Here is a 16,459-nt window from a genome sequence, read left to right on the forward strand (position 1 = left end):
GCATGTGTGTATGTGTGTGTGTATGTGCATGTATGACAGAGCCTGCACAAGTATCTGTGTGAGAGATAGAGCCTGTGCATGTGTGTATGAGAGAAAGAGTCAATGTGTGTGTGTGTTTTTGAGAGATAGAGCCTGCATGTGTGTGTCTTTGTGTGTGTGAGAGAGAGAGAGACACTTTACGTATGTGTGTGTGTGTTTGTGTGAGAGAGGCATAGCCTGTACATGTGTGTGTGTTTCTGCACATGCACGCAACAGAGAGAGACAGAGATTGCATATGTGTGTGTGTGTAGGGGGCAAATTAAAAGGAACTATTATAAAGGCAACAAGTCTATATGTTAGAAAAGTAAACAAAAGTAAGAGGAAAAGGAGTCCAATTTGGTTCTCAAAGGAGGAGACTGAAGAAATAAAGGCATGAAAAACAGCATTCAAAAAGTGTAAAGTATCACAAAAAGAGCAATACATTGAAGAATACCTGATGAAACTAAGGGAGACAAAGAAAGAAAGAAAGACAGCAAAAGGTCAAGTGGAGGAAAGAATTGCCAAAGAGGTAAAACAAGCTGATAAAACATGTTTCAGATATATCAGAGAAAGAAGGAAGGCCTGAAGTGGTAAAATTAAATTGAAGGTGACAAAGAGCAATGTGCAAAGAATAAATATAAAACAAATACTTCAGTTTGGTGTTCACTAAAAAAGATTCTGGAGAAAGACCATTGCTGGTAAAAAGACCATAGATTGGGGTGGGATTGACAAAACTCCTTTTACAGAAGAGAATGTATGGGAAGAGCTAGAAAAACTTAAAGTGGACAAGGCTATGGGGCTGGTTGAGCTACATCCCAGGATACTAAGGAGCTCAGAGATGTGCCAGCTGGTCCACTGAAAGACCTGTTCAATAGATCCCTAGAAACGGAAATGGTGCCGCAAGATTGGAGAAGGGCAGTTGTTGTAGCAGAGAGGAGGCTGGAAACTACAGGTTGATTAGCCTCACCTCATTGGTAGGAAAATTATTGGAGATTCTGCTGAAGGAAAGGATAGTGAACTATCTACAATCTGGCGGGTTGCTGAACCCGAGGCAGCATGAATGCATCAGGGGAAGGTCCTGTCGGATAAATCTGATTGAGTTTTTGATTGGGTAACTAAAGAATTTGATCAAGGAAGAGCGCTCAACAGGATTTACTTGGATCTCAGAAAAACTTTTGATACAGTCCCACATAAGAAGCTCATGAATAAAATGAGAAGCTTGGGAATGGGTACCAAGCTGGTGGAGTGGATTGCAAACTGATTGACTGACAGGACACAGCATGTAATGGTAAATGGAATTTACAATGAAAACAGTGTTAAGTGGAGTGCCACAAGGATCAGTTTTGGGACCAGTTCTGTTTAATATCTTTGTGAGCATTATGTGGAAGAGAGAAATGGTAAAGTTTGTCTATTTGTGGATGATATTAAAATCGGCAACAGCGTGGACATGCCTAAATGAGTAGAGAGAATGAAAAATGATTTAAGAAAGCTTAAGCATCATTGAAGATTTGGCAGCTGGGATTCAATGCAGAGTCATGTATCTTGGGTGCAATAATCCAAAAGAGCTGTATGTGATAGGGGTGAAAGATTAACGTGCACGGACAAGGAGATGGCCCTTGTGGTAATAGAGTCTGGCGATCTAAAGGCAACAAAGCATTGTGACAAGGATAGGCAATAGATAAAGCCAGAAGAATGCTGGGATGCACAGAGAGAGGAATAACCAGTAAGAAAAAGGAAGCGATAATGCCCTTGTTCAGGTCCTTGATGAGGCATCACCTGGAGTGTTGTGTTTAGTTCTGGAGCCCGTATCTCAAAAAGAATAGAGACAGGATGGAGTCAGTTTGGAAAAAGGCGACCAAAATGGTGTAGTGTCTGTATCAGGAGACTTATGAGGAAAGGCTGAAAGATCTGCCTCCAATCAGAAACCCCTACCCCCTCCAAGCTCAGGTACCCCTGCCATAGGGCCCGGGTAGCCCCCTCCCCAAACAACACTGTGATCCAAATACTCAATATCTAGGAACATCCTGTGGATGGCTCTCCTCCAAACGTTCAGGAACAGGTCTTGCACCATGTCCGCAAGGTGTATGCCATCCTTCCTGAACTGTTCCTCACATTCACACAGCCCCAATCATGTCTGATGTGCAAACCACCATGGCACTCAGTAAAGTTTACAATTTGTTTGTTGAGCTTTGGCATCCAGTGCCCCCAAAGCTGTGAGTCCAGGAATCAGCGACGAGAGATGATCTCAGACCAGGCCATCCGTGTGCAGGGCATTAGGGACGAGATATGCGCAATGTCATTCCTCATGGTATCTAGGAGTACACAGCCAGAAATGAAGCCCAGATCATTGCCCCCCAAGTGAATGATGTGCACCTCAGGAGGAGCTGATCTGGCCAGTTGCCACAGCAGAAGAGGGATGAGTTGGCTCCATCACATTCCTTTCTTGCCCAACCACTGTAAGAACAAATTGTAAGCAGCAAAGTCCAGGTGCAAGCTGAAGGCACCTTTCTTTGCCGAACACATGAACGAGTGTTCCATAATCCATATCATCGCCAATGAAGACCTAGAATGATACAGTTATTAGTGCATTACTCAAGCAAAACCCTCCCCCCCCCCCTACCCCTGTCCCATACCAGCACACTCCTACTCAACCAAATGTGCCTCACTAGGGTGCAGACAGGCCCAGAGAGCCATTTGCCTGCCTAATGTAAGACAGGAAAGTGGGGAAGTTCCACCTGCCAATTCGCTGTATGGCAGCACCAGGGAAACCAGAAGCGGCAGTGCTTGATGTAGCTCCAGTATGGAAGGAGTAAGTTCTGAATTGGTCCATTTGCATTCCAGCTGCCTCTAAGGTGCACCTCAAGATGGCAAACAATTGATATCTGCTTAGTGGGAAAGAATTAACATACACTTGCTCTCTTAGGTCTAAGGGAAACATAAAGCAAGGTCTTTGCAACAGGGCAGGTGGGCAATCCCAGGACCACCATCAGGACTACTGATTAGCCATGCCCCATCTGGTCTGTTTTGGATCACCTGATCTGCAATGACAGCCTGGCTGGCTTCCCTGATCAAAATGTCTCTGGCCAGGAAGCTAGAGCATTCCTGTCTATGGCTTGCTGCCACAACCAACTAGCTTATCCTCAGGGCAGCAAAGAAAGCAATAGAGAATGCTACCCAGAACAAGGCTAATTCAAATTGGTTGGTGACCATTGACGGGAGAACCTGTCACAACACTAGGAGGTGTGCATGCAGGATAGGCCTGCTCCCATCAGGCACACTGGGTTTCAGCTTTGCCCATCCAGAAAGGCTCGCTTTACCGTGAAGTCTCTGACTGGATTTGACCAACCCTGCGCCTTGATGAAAAATGCATAACCCGCCAAATTGTCCTAGACCATGCTCTGGGATGTGCCTCATTGCCAAGCTTGCACTATGTATTCAAGTAAGGAGGGACCAAACGCATATCTCACAGCATTTAGGAAATCCTTGACTTCTTTGAAGCCATTCAGATAAGCCCACCGGGTAGATGGTGTGACCACTGGCACAGCAGGTCAAACGCATCCTTGCTCCAAATTCTCCAGAGGTGTGTTGGCACGGGTGCCACCCCCCAACCTCTCAGCATCCAGTGCCAGTCTCCAGACGTCTTACCACTTACAACGAGAAAAACAATCGGCAATCTTGTTGCGCAATCCAGGGATATACTTCGCCTACACCAAAACATTCAATTGCTAGCAGTTCAGCACCATCACCCTCAGGAGCTCTAACACAATAGCACATTCAGCAGCATGCCAATTATCTGCCAGGTTATCACCCCAGAATATTACCTTCCGGTTGGCCAAATGTTCACCCCAGATGTGCATCGATACCACCATTGGGAACAACTCTAGGAAGGTAATAATTGATGTAATTCTAGATGCTACCCAGCTTGCTGTCCAAGTCTCAGTGCACCAGGCTCCTTGGCAATAAGGACTGAAGCCTATGCCACTCGAAGCGTCAGAAAAGAGCAACAAAGCACCAATCATGCACACCAATGCAGCACACCCTGGGATCGCTGCCATGCGCCAGGGCAAGGGCCGGAGGTGAGTGCACTCTTGCAGGCCCCCCTTCTGCGCTCAGAATGCGGCGCCAGGTTATCGGTGGCATCCGCGAACTGGCCTGGCACTGCGCCCTTAATCGTGATGCTTGAGATGCAACTGCAACATCACTCTTCACTTCGATGGCAGGGGGAAAGAGGGGAATTGGATTCAGATGATAGTCTGCTGGAACTCGACTTTTACAGTCCACAGTAATGATTAGGGATGTGAATTGTTTTTGAATGATTAAAATTATCGTCCGATAATTTTAAAATCGTTCTAAACCGTTAGAGTACACGATACAATACAAATGCCCACGATTTATCATCAGGAGCATTTAATTGTATCGTTAAATAGGGCACGGGAATTATTTGGGGGAGGGCGGGAAAACCGGCACACCAAAACAACCCCTAAACCCCCCCCGACCTTTTAAAAGAAATTCCTTACCCTCCCGAACCCCCCCAAAATGTTGTTACCTGGTGGTCCAGTGGGGGGGGGGGGGTCCCGGCGCGATCTCCCGCTCTCGGGCCATCAACGCCATTTTGGCTACCACTGATAAAAAGGCGCCAATGGCCCGAAAAAAAAAACCCACCCCGACCCTTTTCAAATTACCCCTTTGCTTCTCTCACCCTCCCGACCCCCCCAAAAACCTTTTACATGTACCTGGTGGTCTAGCGGGGGGTCCGGGAGCCATCCCTTCAATCGTGCCGGTGCCGGTGCTGGAGGTTTCAAAATGGCGCCGATCGCCTTTGCCCTTAACTTGTCACAGGGAGCGACCGTCGCTCCCTGTGACAAGTAAGGGCAAAGGCGATCGACTGCCAGTATGGCGCCAGAAATCGGGGGCCCCCAAAACGATAGGAAAACCCCACGATATTGATCGTGGGGGTTCCCTTATCATTTTTGGGGAGGGCGAGAAAAACGGCACACCAAAATAACCCCTAAACCCACCCCGACCCTTTAAAAGTAATCCCTTAGCTTCCCCCACCCTCCCGACCCCCCAAAAAACTTTTTACAGGTACCTGGTGGTCCAGTGGGGGTCCCGGAAGCAATCTCCCACGATCTCCCGCTCTGGGCCGTCCTCCCGCTGCTGGGCCGTCGGCTGCCACTAATCAAAATGGCGCCGATGGACCTTTGCCCTTACCATGTGACAGGGTATCCGTGCCATTGGCCGGATCCTGTCATATGGTAGGAGCACTGGATGGCCGGCGCCATCTTGTGCTCCTACCATGTGACAGGGGCTGACCAATGGCACCGGTAGCCCCTGTGACATAGTAAGGGCAAAGGCTATCGGCGCCATTTTGATTACTGGCAGCCGATGGCCCGAGTGCAAGAGATCGCTCCCGGACCCCCGCTGGACCACCAGGTCTTTTGGCAAGTCTTGGGGGACCCTCCTGACCCCCAAAAGGCTTGCCAAAAGTCCAGCGGGGGTCCGGGAGCGACTTCCTGCACTCGGACCGTCGGCTGCCAGTATTTACCCACTTCCAGCATGTGTGTGAGAGAGCCTATGTGTCCCATATAGACTCTCACATGTACGCACACACACACTTGCAGCCCGATGCAATAATAGTGCTAGTAAAATGTTTGCTGATTTTCAGAGCACATTCTTAATGCCAAGATTTTTTTTTAACTCCTGATGTAATAAGCCAATGATATGCTAATGAATTGAGAGTTTAAAAATGAGTAACAAAATGTGCATCCGGCTCAGGTTGAACACACATTTTAACTAGGGAAGTGGGTGGAGGCATCCCTGACAGGGTACCTAGGTAAGTAGCGGTAGCCACTACATGGATAAATTCTGATTCATCTGTCTATCTGACAGCGGAAACGGGAAGTATTTTATCTGGCTAAGTAGCAGTGAGACATGCCAGTTAGCCTTATAAGTATTGACTAATGTTGGCTATGTGGCAGCTGCTTCTCGCTGTCAGATAGATGAATAAATCAGTTATTAGCAGATAAGTGGTGGCGGATACAGGCACTTACCCAGAGAGTTTTGTTTTTTTATTTAACTTTTTGCACTTTTTTTATAGCACTGGAAACTTAACTCCAGCTCTAACCAGGGGTTAAATTTCCAACACTAAAAAGGCACACTGGCCAGATACAGTCTCTCTGTCTCGTGAGGTAATGCTTAATGCCCTCATTTGCACGGGATTTCCATGCAAGGGCGCTAAGCAGTACTCCCATTTGGAAATAAGTGTTTTCTGCATGCAAACTCTTTGCTGCATCGGCAGCAAGTTTTGCCTACAGAAAATACATGTTGAAGTGTGCACAGAATCCTTTCTACTTTGGCCTTATAATACGTGCGTGTGTAAGAGCCTGTATATGTGTGAGTGTGAAGGAGAGAGGGCATGTGTATGTGAAAGAGATGGAGTGTGTGTGAAAATGAACATGTGTAAATGTATGTTTGTGAGAGAGGATAAAGCCCTCCTCCCCCAATTCATGACAATCTCAGGGTGACTGGAAATCAAAAGACCCCAGGTATGGAGCGAAGGAGATTTTTTAAATCCGTATTAGTTTTAATTATTAGGTGTTATTTGATGTTTCTTCTGTTTTGAAATATTTTATTAGTGTTTTGAGAAATTTATAATATATTTTTATTTATTGGATGTTCTATTCATCAGGGACCCAATATTGAAAGATATCTGGGTATGTAACTTAACCAGATATAACTTATCTGGCTAACTTACATAAGATATCCAGCAATACTGCTATGCCACTGAATATCCACAAAAACATTGTTACTTAGCCAGATAAGTTATATCAGGCTAAGTTAGACCAGCTCTATGGCAGGTCTAACTTATCCAATTAAAATAATCAGATAAGAAGTGCTGCCCCAATCTGCCCACTGACTATCCAGCTTTCAACTTAGTTGGATAAGTCACTTATCTGGCTAAGTGGCAGCTGCTGAACATAGCTGGATATTCAGCAGCCATCATGTATCCGGCTAAGTAGTGCTAAATGCACTTTGAATATCAGTCTCCAGATGTTTTGAAATATTTATTCTTTTTAATAGTATATTTTACTAATATGATACATGATTTATATTTCTTGATTTTCTTGTTTGATGTTTTATGAGTAATGGTAATGTTGCACTGCATACAGCATCTGGCTTGTTGTGATTTCCAGATCAGTTTTGGTCTACACATTTCTATTTATGCTTTATTGGCTCTTTTATGCTTTATTGGCTCTTTATTCTGTATTTGACTCCAACAGTTAACTGACACCTGTTGCATAATTTTTGAAGTGTTAAATATCATCTGAATAAGAATAGGATCAGTGCCCGATATAGCATCGACCTATATTTCAATTAATGGTACACAAATTCTTTCTAATGTCATTGGTTGTACCCATTCCAATTCCTGATCCTGACTTTTTATATTTTCTTTTGTTTGTTATAGCATCAGAAATGTTAAACAACTCTGGAGAAAAAACAACTGATATTGTACATACAAAATATTTTTTTGTTTGCATGTTCAGTATGCTTACAGTGAATCAACAAAGAAAGACAGCTTTCTTTTGACAACGGATTTCTACCTTTTATTGCACCTCAGAAATACTACAATCACCCATGTGGATCCCACTTCAGAAGCTTTCTCCTAGATCAGATGTCTGGAAATGAGCACTAAAGTTCATTGAAACAGTAAATAGTATTTGTCTAATATCATACAAAGCAGGACTGAGTGCTAGGTTAATTATCAAGTCACTAGTTTAATCCTGGGAGTTGGATTCAGTCCATAAACCCCACCAGTTTTGCTTGCATGTCTTAAGATAGCAGGAGACTCCTTCAATTTACTTATAGATTGTATTCAGTTAGGAACCATGTATTTATTCCGTGTGTATTCAACTGCAGTTTACAGCTTTGCATAATGCCGCAATCAAGCGTTTATGATGGAGTCAAAAAAAATGCAGTTCCATTACTGTAGTGGTCACCAGCTCTGCTGTTAATAGGCTTCATTTCATAATTATATATTTTATTATATCACAGCAATAATTGGCTAACATGTTTTTATATATTCATAGCATCTTAATTTTCCCACAGCGCCTTGGAAAAACAAATCATTCTATTTTGAACAATACTTTTCTGAAGACTGTTTTTTCAATAGCCAGATACTGTATACAGCAGATTACAATGCAATTCACTCAGCGAGATGTACCATGTTTTACTACCATTTCCAAATGAATAGCTCCGATAACAGCATCCTAATGCATACAGAAAGATCTAGCTCATCTGGTCGTCTTCGCTATAAATGGAAAATAAAACCTATAACAGTGGAAAAGATAATATGAAGGAAACAGAGCAGCAGACGGTGCTTACAAACACACATACACCAAAAGTATAATTGCATTACAAGACATTTTATTCCCTAGTCACGAAATTTATATGGGCAAGGGGTGCGCTTTAAAGCACCTGGAGAAACTGAATACCTTTTGTAGAAAATGAGATTTAATTCAATTTCTGATTTATATTCCGCCTTTTCTGACTGGTGCAGCCACTTCAAAGCGGATTAATGTTAAAAATAAATACATAAATAATGCTCTAGCTTTATCCTGTGGGACCATTGTAAATGGACAAATGATATTTAACCTGTAAGCCACAAGCCATGTGTGAATCTTAAACACGCGGACTTTCCAAACTTCTCTCAATCATGTGTACGTTACACTTGTTGTAAAACTAAAAATTGTGAATATGGCTCTTCAAGCTTGGTGGTATGGGTCACCGAAAAATAAAGGTTTGCCAACACATGGTTTATTTGCATAATGGCAACTGTAAAGTCAGTCATAGACGCAAAGCTGTCCAGACACAAAGAGAAGGCCTGGATGAATTTGTTTTAGCGACTACCAATGAGAAGAGCTAATAGCTTGGAATCCACATTAATTTTTTTGATAACACCAGTAACAGATCTCATACTGGAGATGGGGATGGATGGACCACATTACATATTAGCCCAAAATTGTGGCTTGGAACTAAGGACAACCACTGGAAGAGAATCCTCCTAGTCATATATATTCAGACATTTTGTCTTTAATCATAGCACAAAAGGCAAAGGATGCGCTAAATTATTATTTTAATTACACTTTTCAATACAAAGATCAAGAAGAGCACAAAACTGTTCTTATTTATTGAGAAATGGTAAGTTGTTAGAGTTGTACTGGTGAAAAACCTGGTACTTGTACTTCTGTGCAACTACCTCCAGCCAATACTCTGTAGCCAACCACTGCTGGTCTGTTCTAGTATCAAAGGAAGTAGAACATCTGGGAATGGGCATACATTTTCTAGCTATAAAAGTAATTGTGGGCCGGATTTTAATGATTTACGTGTGTAGAGGGGGTTACGCGCGCCAGGCCTATTTTATAAAGGCCCGGCAACATGCGTAAAGCCCCGGGACACATCTAAGTCCCAAGGCTTTAAAAAAGGAGCGGTCCGGGGGCGGAGCGAGGCCATTTGCCGCTTTGCCGGGGGCATCGCATTGCCGGCAGCTGCCGGCGCGCGCAACCTGCAGCTGCCCAGAGGCAGGCACAGATGGTAAGTTAAAATTTTGGGGAGGTTTAGGATAGGTTAGAGGAAGGGGTGGGAAGGTTAGATTAGGGGGAAGGGAACGGGGAAAGGCTATGAGCATTGGCGCGTGCAAGATGCACTAGTGTGCACCCCCTTGCGCATGCCGACCCCCGATTTTATAACATGCGCGCACATGTACATCTGCGCATACCTTTGAAAATCTACCCCTGTGAAAATTGCAAAAACACCTGTCATGAAAGTTTGCAGTGGCAGTCTTCTGCATTTGGATAGCAAGGCATTCAAAGTCAACCAGGATCCCTGAGAAATAATGATTGCACTGCATTTATATAAACAAAATATATAAAAACTTAGAATATAATTCATTTTGTTATCACTAAAAGTAAATTATTTCATATTCTCAATGCTTGAAAATCTTTTAATTTTGCTACTGGAGTCCAACCAGTGGCACAGAATAGGAATAGTTTACTATTTATGATAAGGGGAAGAGGCTCCCAACCTCTTCTCCTCTGTAGCTTAGGTGTTGCTCCTGTGCAATGGCTGGGAACCTCTTATATAAGAACATTAGAACATAAGGTATGCTATACTGGGTCAGACCAAGGGTCCATCAAGCCCAGTATCCCATTTCCAACAGTGGCCAATCCAAGTCAGAAGTATCTGGCAAGTACCCAATAAGTAAATCGCAAGCTACTATTGCTTATTAATTAATAGCAGTTTATGGATTTTTCCTCTAGGAAACTTATCCAAACCTTTATTAAACCCAGGTACACTAACTGCTGTAACCACATCCTCTGGCAATGAATTCCAGAGCTTAACTATGCGCTGAGTGAAAAATAATTTTTTGCTATTTGCTTAGTTAATGGAGTGCCCCCTGGTCCTTCAATTATCTGAGAGAGTAAATAAACGATTTACATTAACTTGTTCAAGTCCTTTCATGATTTTGTAGACCTCTATCACATCTCCTCTATCATCTCTTCTGTTTATTGCCTAATGCCTACCTTTCTGACTACTTATTCAATACAGCCACACGAACACACTAAATAATATACCCCAATAGTTTTTCTTCTCCCCAATACTTTTAAGTTTTAAAATTTCCCCATGCAGTACTTGCTGATTCTTTTCAGCCACCAGCAAGGTAATCCTCTCCTCTCAGTACTCCCACTGGATTGTCCACTAAGAGGGAGTGAATACTTCCTTTGCAGCATTCCTAGCCCCTGCTGAGCATTTTTCCATGTCTGGGAATTAAATCTAGGTCTCCTACACTTGGCATCAAGCCAGCTCAAAAGCCCTTATTCTCAAATATTAAGCCTATATAATTTAAATCACGGTGAGGTCTACATTCAGTAGGAGGATTAATGGACAAGTTATCTGGCTAAATAAGCTGGATAACTTGTTCCATCTATCAGTGGGATAAACATCCTGCTGAATATACCAGCCTAAAGTTTCCAGCTACATAGCCGAATAACTAAAAACGTAACCCGCTTATTCAAACTACCTGATTAGGTTTTTAGTTATCCGGCCAGATAATGTGCTACTTAACCAGCTAGATAATGTTACTAACTTAATCGGATATCTTTAAATACTCCAGCTAAATAGCACTGTCAATAGCTAACTAAGGTCTAGATTCATCAAACTATCGCATGCGATAGGAAGAGGGGCACATTTTATGGTAATAGCTTAGTGTGCTATCGTATAGGTATTACCGCAGAGTGTGATAACTTTTCGCACTTTGCAGTAAGTGCCACAACCTACCTGGACTCTCTACCTGGGTACATCAAGCTAGGTTGAGAGAACATTGCACAAATCTCATCTTTGGTTGAGTTTCCTCACTCTGAAGATCATCAAATCTTCACAAGAAGCACTGTTCTGTTCGTACGTCTCACTTTGAATGTCAAAGTGGCCCCTAAACCCTCCTCGAGTAACTAGGTGGACCTCATATAGAGGTATAAATACCTAACGACTATGAAGGCCTTATAGCTAGTTGTCTGTCTCTCTCAGCCTCGGAAATACAACAATTCTGGCACTTATCACAAAATGCAAAAAAGTTATTGCAGTTTGTGCTAATACCTATGTGAGCAGCGCTAACAGGCCGATACAGTACAGTCCCGCTCCAGCGGAGCACACTGTTTGGAACGCAAACATAAGGGGTAATAGCGCGTCGAAAATGTGGCGTCCAACCCCCCCCCCCCCCCCCAAAACTAATAATGATGATGGCCCTATTAGTTATTTCCCGTGCAATTCAGAAAGTAAAATGTGCAGCCAAGCCACACATTTTACTTTCAGAAATTAGCGCCTACCCCAAAGGTAGGCGTTAATTTCTGCCAGCACTGGGAAAGTGGCTTAATATCATGGCGATATTAAGTCGAGGTCTCAAAAGTTAAAAATAATTTTAAAAAAAAATTTAAATCCGGCCCGCAGCTCGCGAGTTGAAAACCGAACACTCATTTTGCCGGCGTCCGTTTCCAACCTGTGGCTCTCAGCAGGTTTGAGAACTGATGCCGGCAAAATAGAGCGTCGGCTGTCAATCTCACTGACAGCCGCCGCTCCTGTCCAAAAAGAGGCACTAGGGGCAATCTCCCACGATTTTTACTGTATCGGCCTGTGTGATAGCGCACTTTGCGATAGACAGCCTATTACCATAAAACATGCCCCTTTTCCTATCGCATGCGATATTTAGCGCATGTTGATAATCCAGGCCTAAATAAAAGTACAGAGGGTGGTCATTCCCCTTCTTACCCCTCCCCAAAGCATGATACTTAGGGCCCTGTCAGGCCGTATTCTCCTACCTGTTTCCTTCCCCCCCCCCCCACACAAATCTTTTTTAAAGATTGAAAATTGTCCGGCATTGTATGCCAGCTCCGAGTCCCTGATCCCTGGTCCCGAGTTTCATCATACAATTGGACTGTCCGCCACCCACAAGAAGAATCCTAGCATCAGGTCCTCCTCCCCGAATCCTCCCCATCCCACCCAATACCTTTTTGATCTGAGCGAGGGAATGAGAGAACCTCTGCCTTGCTCCCAGCCTTGCTGCCAGTTGCCTCCAGTGCTAATTTAGCTGGATAAGTGACTGAATATACCACATTTGCCATAACATTTGAGTTATCTGCCAAAATGGCTCTTGAATATTGACCCCAGTATGTTTATTGGTAATCAATTACAACCATCCATGAAATGCTCGCTTTCACAGTTTCCATCTCAAGGGTAAAGTATCTAATCTTTTCTAATTGTTTTGCTCTTGAAATAATCTTGCAAACACTGTTAAATCTGCAGTAAATTCAGTGACGAGCAGAAGCTGAGGTCATCCATTCACGCACAAAATAGTGGCAGCACTTCACCTCACCCATGTGCACCAACCCTATTTTGGTAGGAATCAGAGGTTACAAGACATTTCGTTCTTTGTGTCAGTCTAGCCTCCTGTAATGAGACTAAGAACTAGTCATGATATGAACCATGGTATGAGCCTTGTTAGAACTTTCATGGTGGCCAGTCCATCGCCCTAGAAGTCTCTCCCAGAGCACTTACAGGCTCTGATTTGTACCCAGACCTTCGGGAAACAGTTAAAATCCTTATTCTTTAAACAAGCATTTGGTTTGAGCGTGGTACTTGACCAAGTAATCCAGAGCAATGGATCTCCCAATCTGGACTGAGATCAGTAATTCAAAAGCGTGAGGCAGTATGTTTTACTGATCGATTATGGGAATCCCTGTTTGTAATGTTTATTTACACACACATGGGCTTATGGATGGTTTTATGTACCTTGCCTTTAACTGCAGATTGTGCTGGTTACAAATTGTTTTTAAATAAAGAACGAAGTAGCATCAAGTACAATGGCAGTTTTAATGATTTGGACCTCCTTGTCCACTGGGACGTGACCTGACTTTACCCACTCACGTCACAGAGGCAGACACCAATAATCCATTAGCTGGTGATATTTTTAAAATGAGCAGTCAAAATGGACTACCCAACAGTGACACAACCTGTTTTCAGTAAAACAAGCACTAGGAATAGAAAAGAAGTGTATCGATACTGTTTATTCTGGAGTAAATCAGTTGCATAATTTCCATTTGTCTTTTATAGTATTCAAAAGCTAATGACAGCACTTTCCACACAATACTGAATATGTACAGGAACACACTGGCAGAATAAAAGCTATTAACACCAGTACTGTCTAACCCTAGGCCGCTCCATAGCTTAATGCATGCACATCCTCTAAAAACTAGAGACCATCAATCCTGTGGCATAAAACAAAAATCACAAAACATCCTCTACCTGCAATAACCATTTTATAGAAGAATAGTAAAATTAACAGGCCTGCAAGAACAGAAATCCCAGCACCTAGGGAGATAAATGCACAGGACAAACATAGTTAAAACATCCTTACATATAATCACCTTTTGCTTTAGGAAACAAGCAGTTAAGATTATTTACAGGCATTAGCTTATTAAAAATCCATTGGAAGAATACTTACAACATACCCTAGGAACATGAAGCATACTGGCGCAATATGATTTTAAAAGGTCTTGGCAACAAAATGTAAGACAGATACAATATTTTTTCATTGATGTAAAGTTTTTGGGTTTTGTTTTTTTTTTTTTTTTTTTTAGCTCGCAGTTTCCTCCAACCCCTTTATACTTTCAACTCAATAAGAACCAGGGCTAGGCTCTTCCTCCATGAGCCTTCATTCACAACTATCCGGGAATTCTTTTGCCCCTATTTTATACCCCACCCACCACTACCACCACCTACAAAGTACCAGGTCTGATCATTGCAGCGATAGTCGTGGGCCAGGGGTCATGCAACAGGGCTCCTTCCATAACTCTGCAATCATGGGCCCTGCATATGGCCATTAGGTATCACTCTTAAGCAATAACCAGGACTCCCTCTGTAGCATCTCCAGCCGCAGCTGATCCAAGGAATGGAAAACCTGACTCTGTAACTAAGGCCAAAGTATAAATTTAAAGAAACAGTACCATAAATGTCTCAGATGTTTTACTTCATTAATTTCTGAACTGAGTTACACTCCAAAAATAAATCAGTTTAAAGTTGTTGGTTTTGGGAACATCAGCTCCTAAGAGTATAAAAAAGGAGGGAAGGTTCTTATGTTTATTGGAACTAATGTACAGTTATGTAAAATAAGGTAATGTTAAAAGTTTTTCCTCCTCTGTTTTCAAACTTACTGCTTGTGATTGGACAAGAGGTTGAGCTGATGTCATAAGACCCATTTTTTTCTCTCTCTCTGCTTGTTTCCTGTTTGCTGCTTTCAGTTTCACTTCTGATCTGCGCTGCAACTCTGCTGCAGCTACTAGAGAGAGCAGGCATTCTTGTTTTGCACCTCAAATAAAATACCAAACATTTCTTTTTCTAATTTACTATTGAATGGCATGTGCATTCTTTCTTCTGGATTACTTGCTTCAAATACAAAGGTTGAACTACAGCCTCCAACACTGGGTATTCGCTCAGACACCTAGTGACTAGCTGCATTTTTGGATTGTAACACGTCTTAAACATAGAACGTGTTTTAGCCACATCAGAAAGTTCCATACGAATTTTAAACAATTTTTGGCAACATGGCTCGAGCTAAAATGGAAGACCTTGTGATAGAAGATGGGAAAATCCTACCCTGCATGGTCAACCAAGATGCAAGCCCTCTTCAAGGAAATGGACTTTATGGATGCATTGGAACAAGACTGCCCAGCTGAGAGAGAGGCCAAACAGCAGTGAGAAAGGCATGAAGCCAAGCTTAAGGCAGAAATCATCCTGCACTTAGATGATGACATCTTAAAGCTATAGGGAAGGAGTGATGGCATATGCCTACAAGGAAGAAGATGTGGCAAACACTTAAGGAGACTTTTGGACAAGGTGTCTATGGTTTTTAACCTCTTTAATTTTCCAAAGACTGTTAAACACAAAGCTAAAAGAAAGGGGGAAGCTGACTACACATGTGTCAGAGTTTATAGCAATGCAAAAAACTCTTTAAAATAATGATGTCAGTTTGCCAGATGGGTTCATAAAGGAGTTTATACGCCGCTCTGTCTGAAAGCTATAGGACTCTTAGTCTGCTGCCTGAAATGTCACTGAAACAGGCAGTAGCTCAACTTGAAACATGCAGGCAACTACATAAGCAGAAAAGCTCAGAAAGGGCTCATAATGTCTTTAAAACAGAAACAATAGATATGGTGTCTTATCCAAGCAAGGAGAGAAGTCATGCAAAAAGGCACAATGCAAATTAAATAAAGTCAATATTCTACAAGCAGCAAAATAAAACCCTTTGAAGAAAAGAAGGAGGACGGGAAGGCTCCAAACTGCAAGCAAGGTTGAAACAAAAGTGAAAAGGAAAATGTCAATAATGATATTAGCAGACCAATGTTTACTGAAGATAGAAAACACCCTAAATGAAGATAACAAAGTATAAAAATTATCTGGATTCAGGTGCCTCATATAAACATGTGTGCAATGAAAGTGCAGTTACTTTTTTATACAAATTCTTCAGAGCAGAGATTTGCCTAACAGAGAGGGAGATCTGTTGAAGCCTATGAAAAAGGACAGATCCAAGTTAGATGAGGGGTAAGTTAGAACTGTTGAGTTTATGGATGCTTATAGGACCCCTAAACTGGGTGGGAATCATTTAAAAAGACTTTACAACATGATGGAAAGAGGCTGTAAAATCCACCTCAAGAACAATGAATGCATTATAAAAAGAGATGGGGAGATCATGTTAAAAGCAATAAAAACAAATGCAAATGTACTTGAACTGCTGGAGACAGGTTGCATTTCAGTTAAGGCTTGCCTACATGGATTTAGAAGGATCAATTTATAGCAAAGACATTGTGGGCATGTTCATTATGAGTTGTCAAATAAA

General features: G+C 42.5%; 1 protein-coding gene across 1 annotated transcript in view; it reads left to right on the forward strand.

Annotated features, from left to right (window-relative positions):
- Positions 1-8,069, forward strand: part of LOC115089772 (nutritionally-regulated adipose and cardiac-enriched protein homolog) — a 73,593-nt gene extending 65,524 nt beyond the window's left edge. Inside the window, exon 5 of the mRNA XM_029598065.1 lies at positions 7,484-8,069. Within this exon, the coding sequence (XP_029453925.1) occupies positions 7,484-7,605 (122 nt within the window). The 3' untranslated portion in view covers positions 7,606-8,069. The remainder of the gene's footprint in view (positions 1-7,483) is intronic.
- Positions 8,070-16,459: the final 8,390 nt, after the last annotated feature.

This window comes from Rhinatrema bivittatum, chromosome 4 (genome assembly GCF_901001135.1).
Source record: "Rhinatrema bivittatum chromosome 4, aRhiBiv1.1, whole genome shotgun sequence".
Classification (NCBI taxonomy): Eukaryota; Metazoa; Chordata; class Amphibia; order Gymnophiona; family Rhinatrematidae; genus Rhinatrema; species Rhinatrema bivittatum.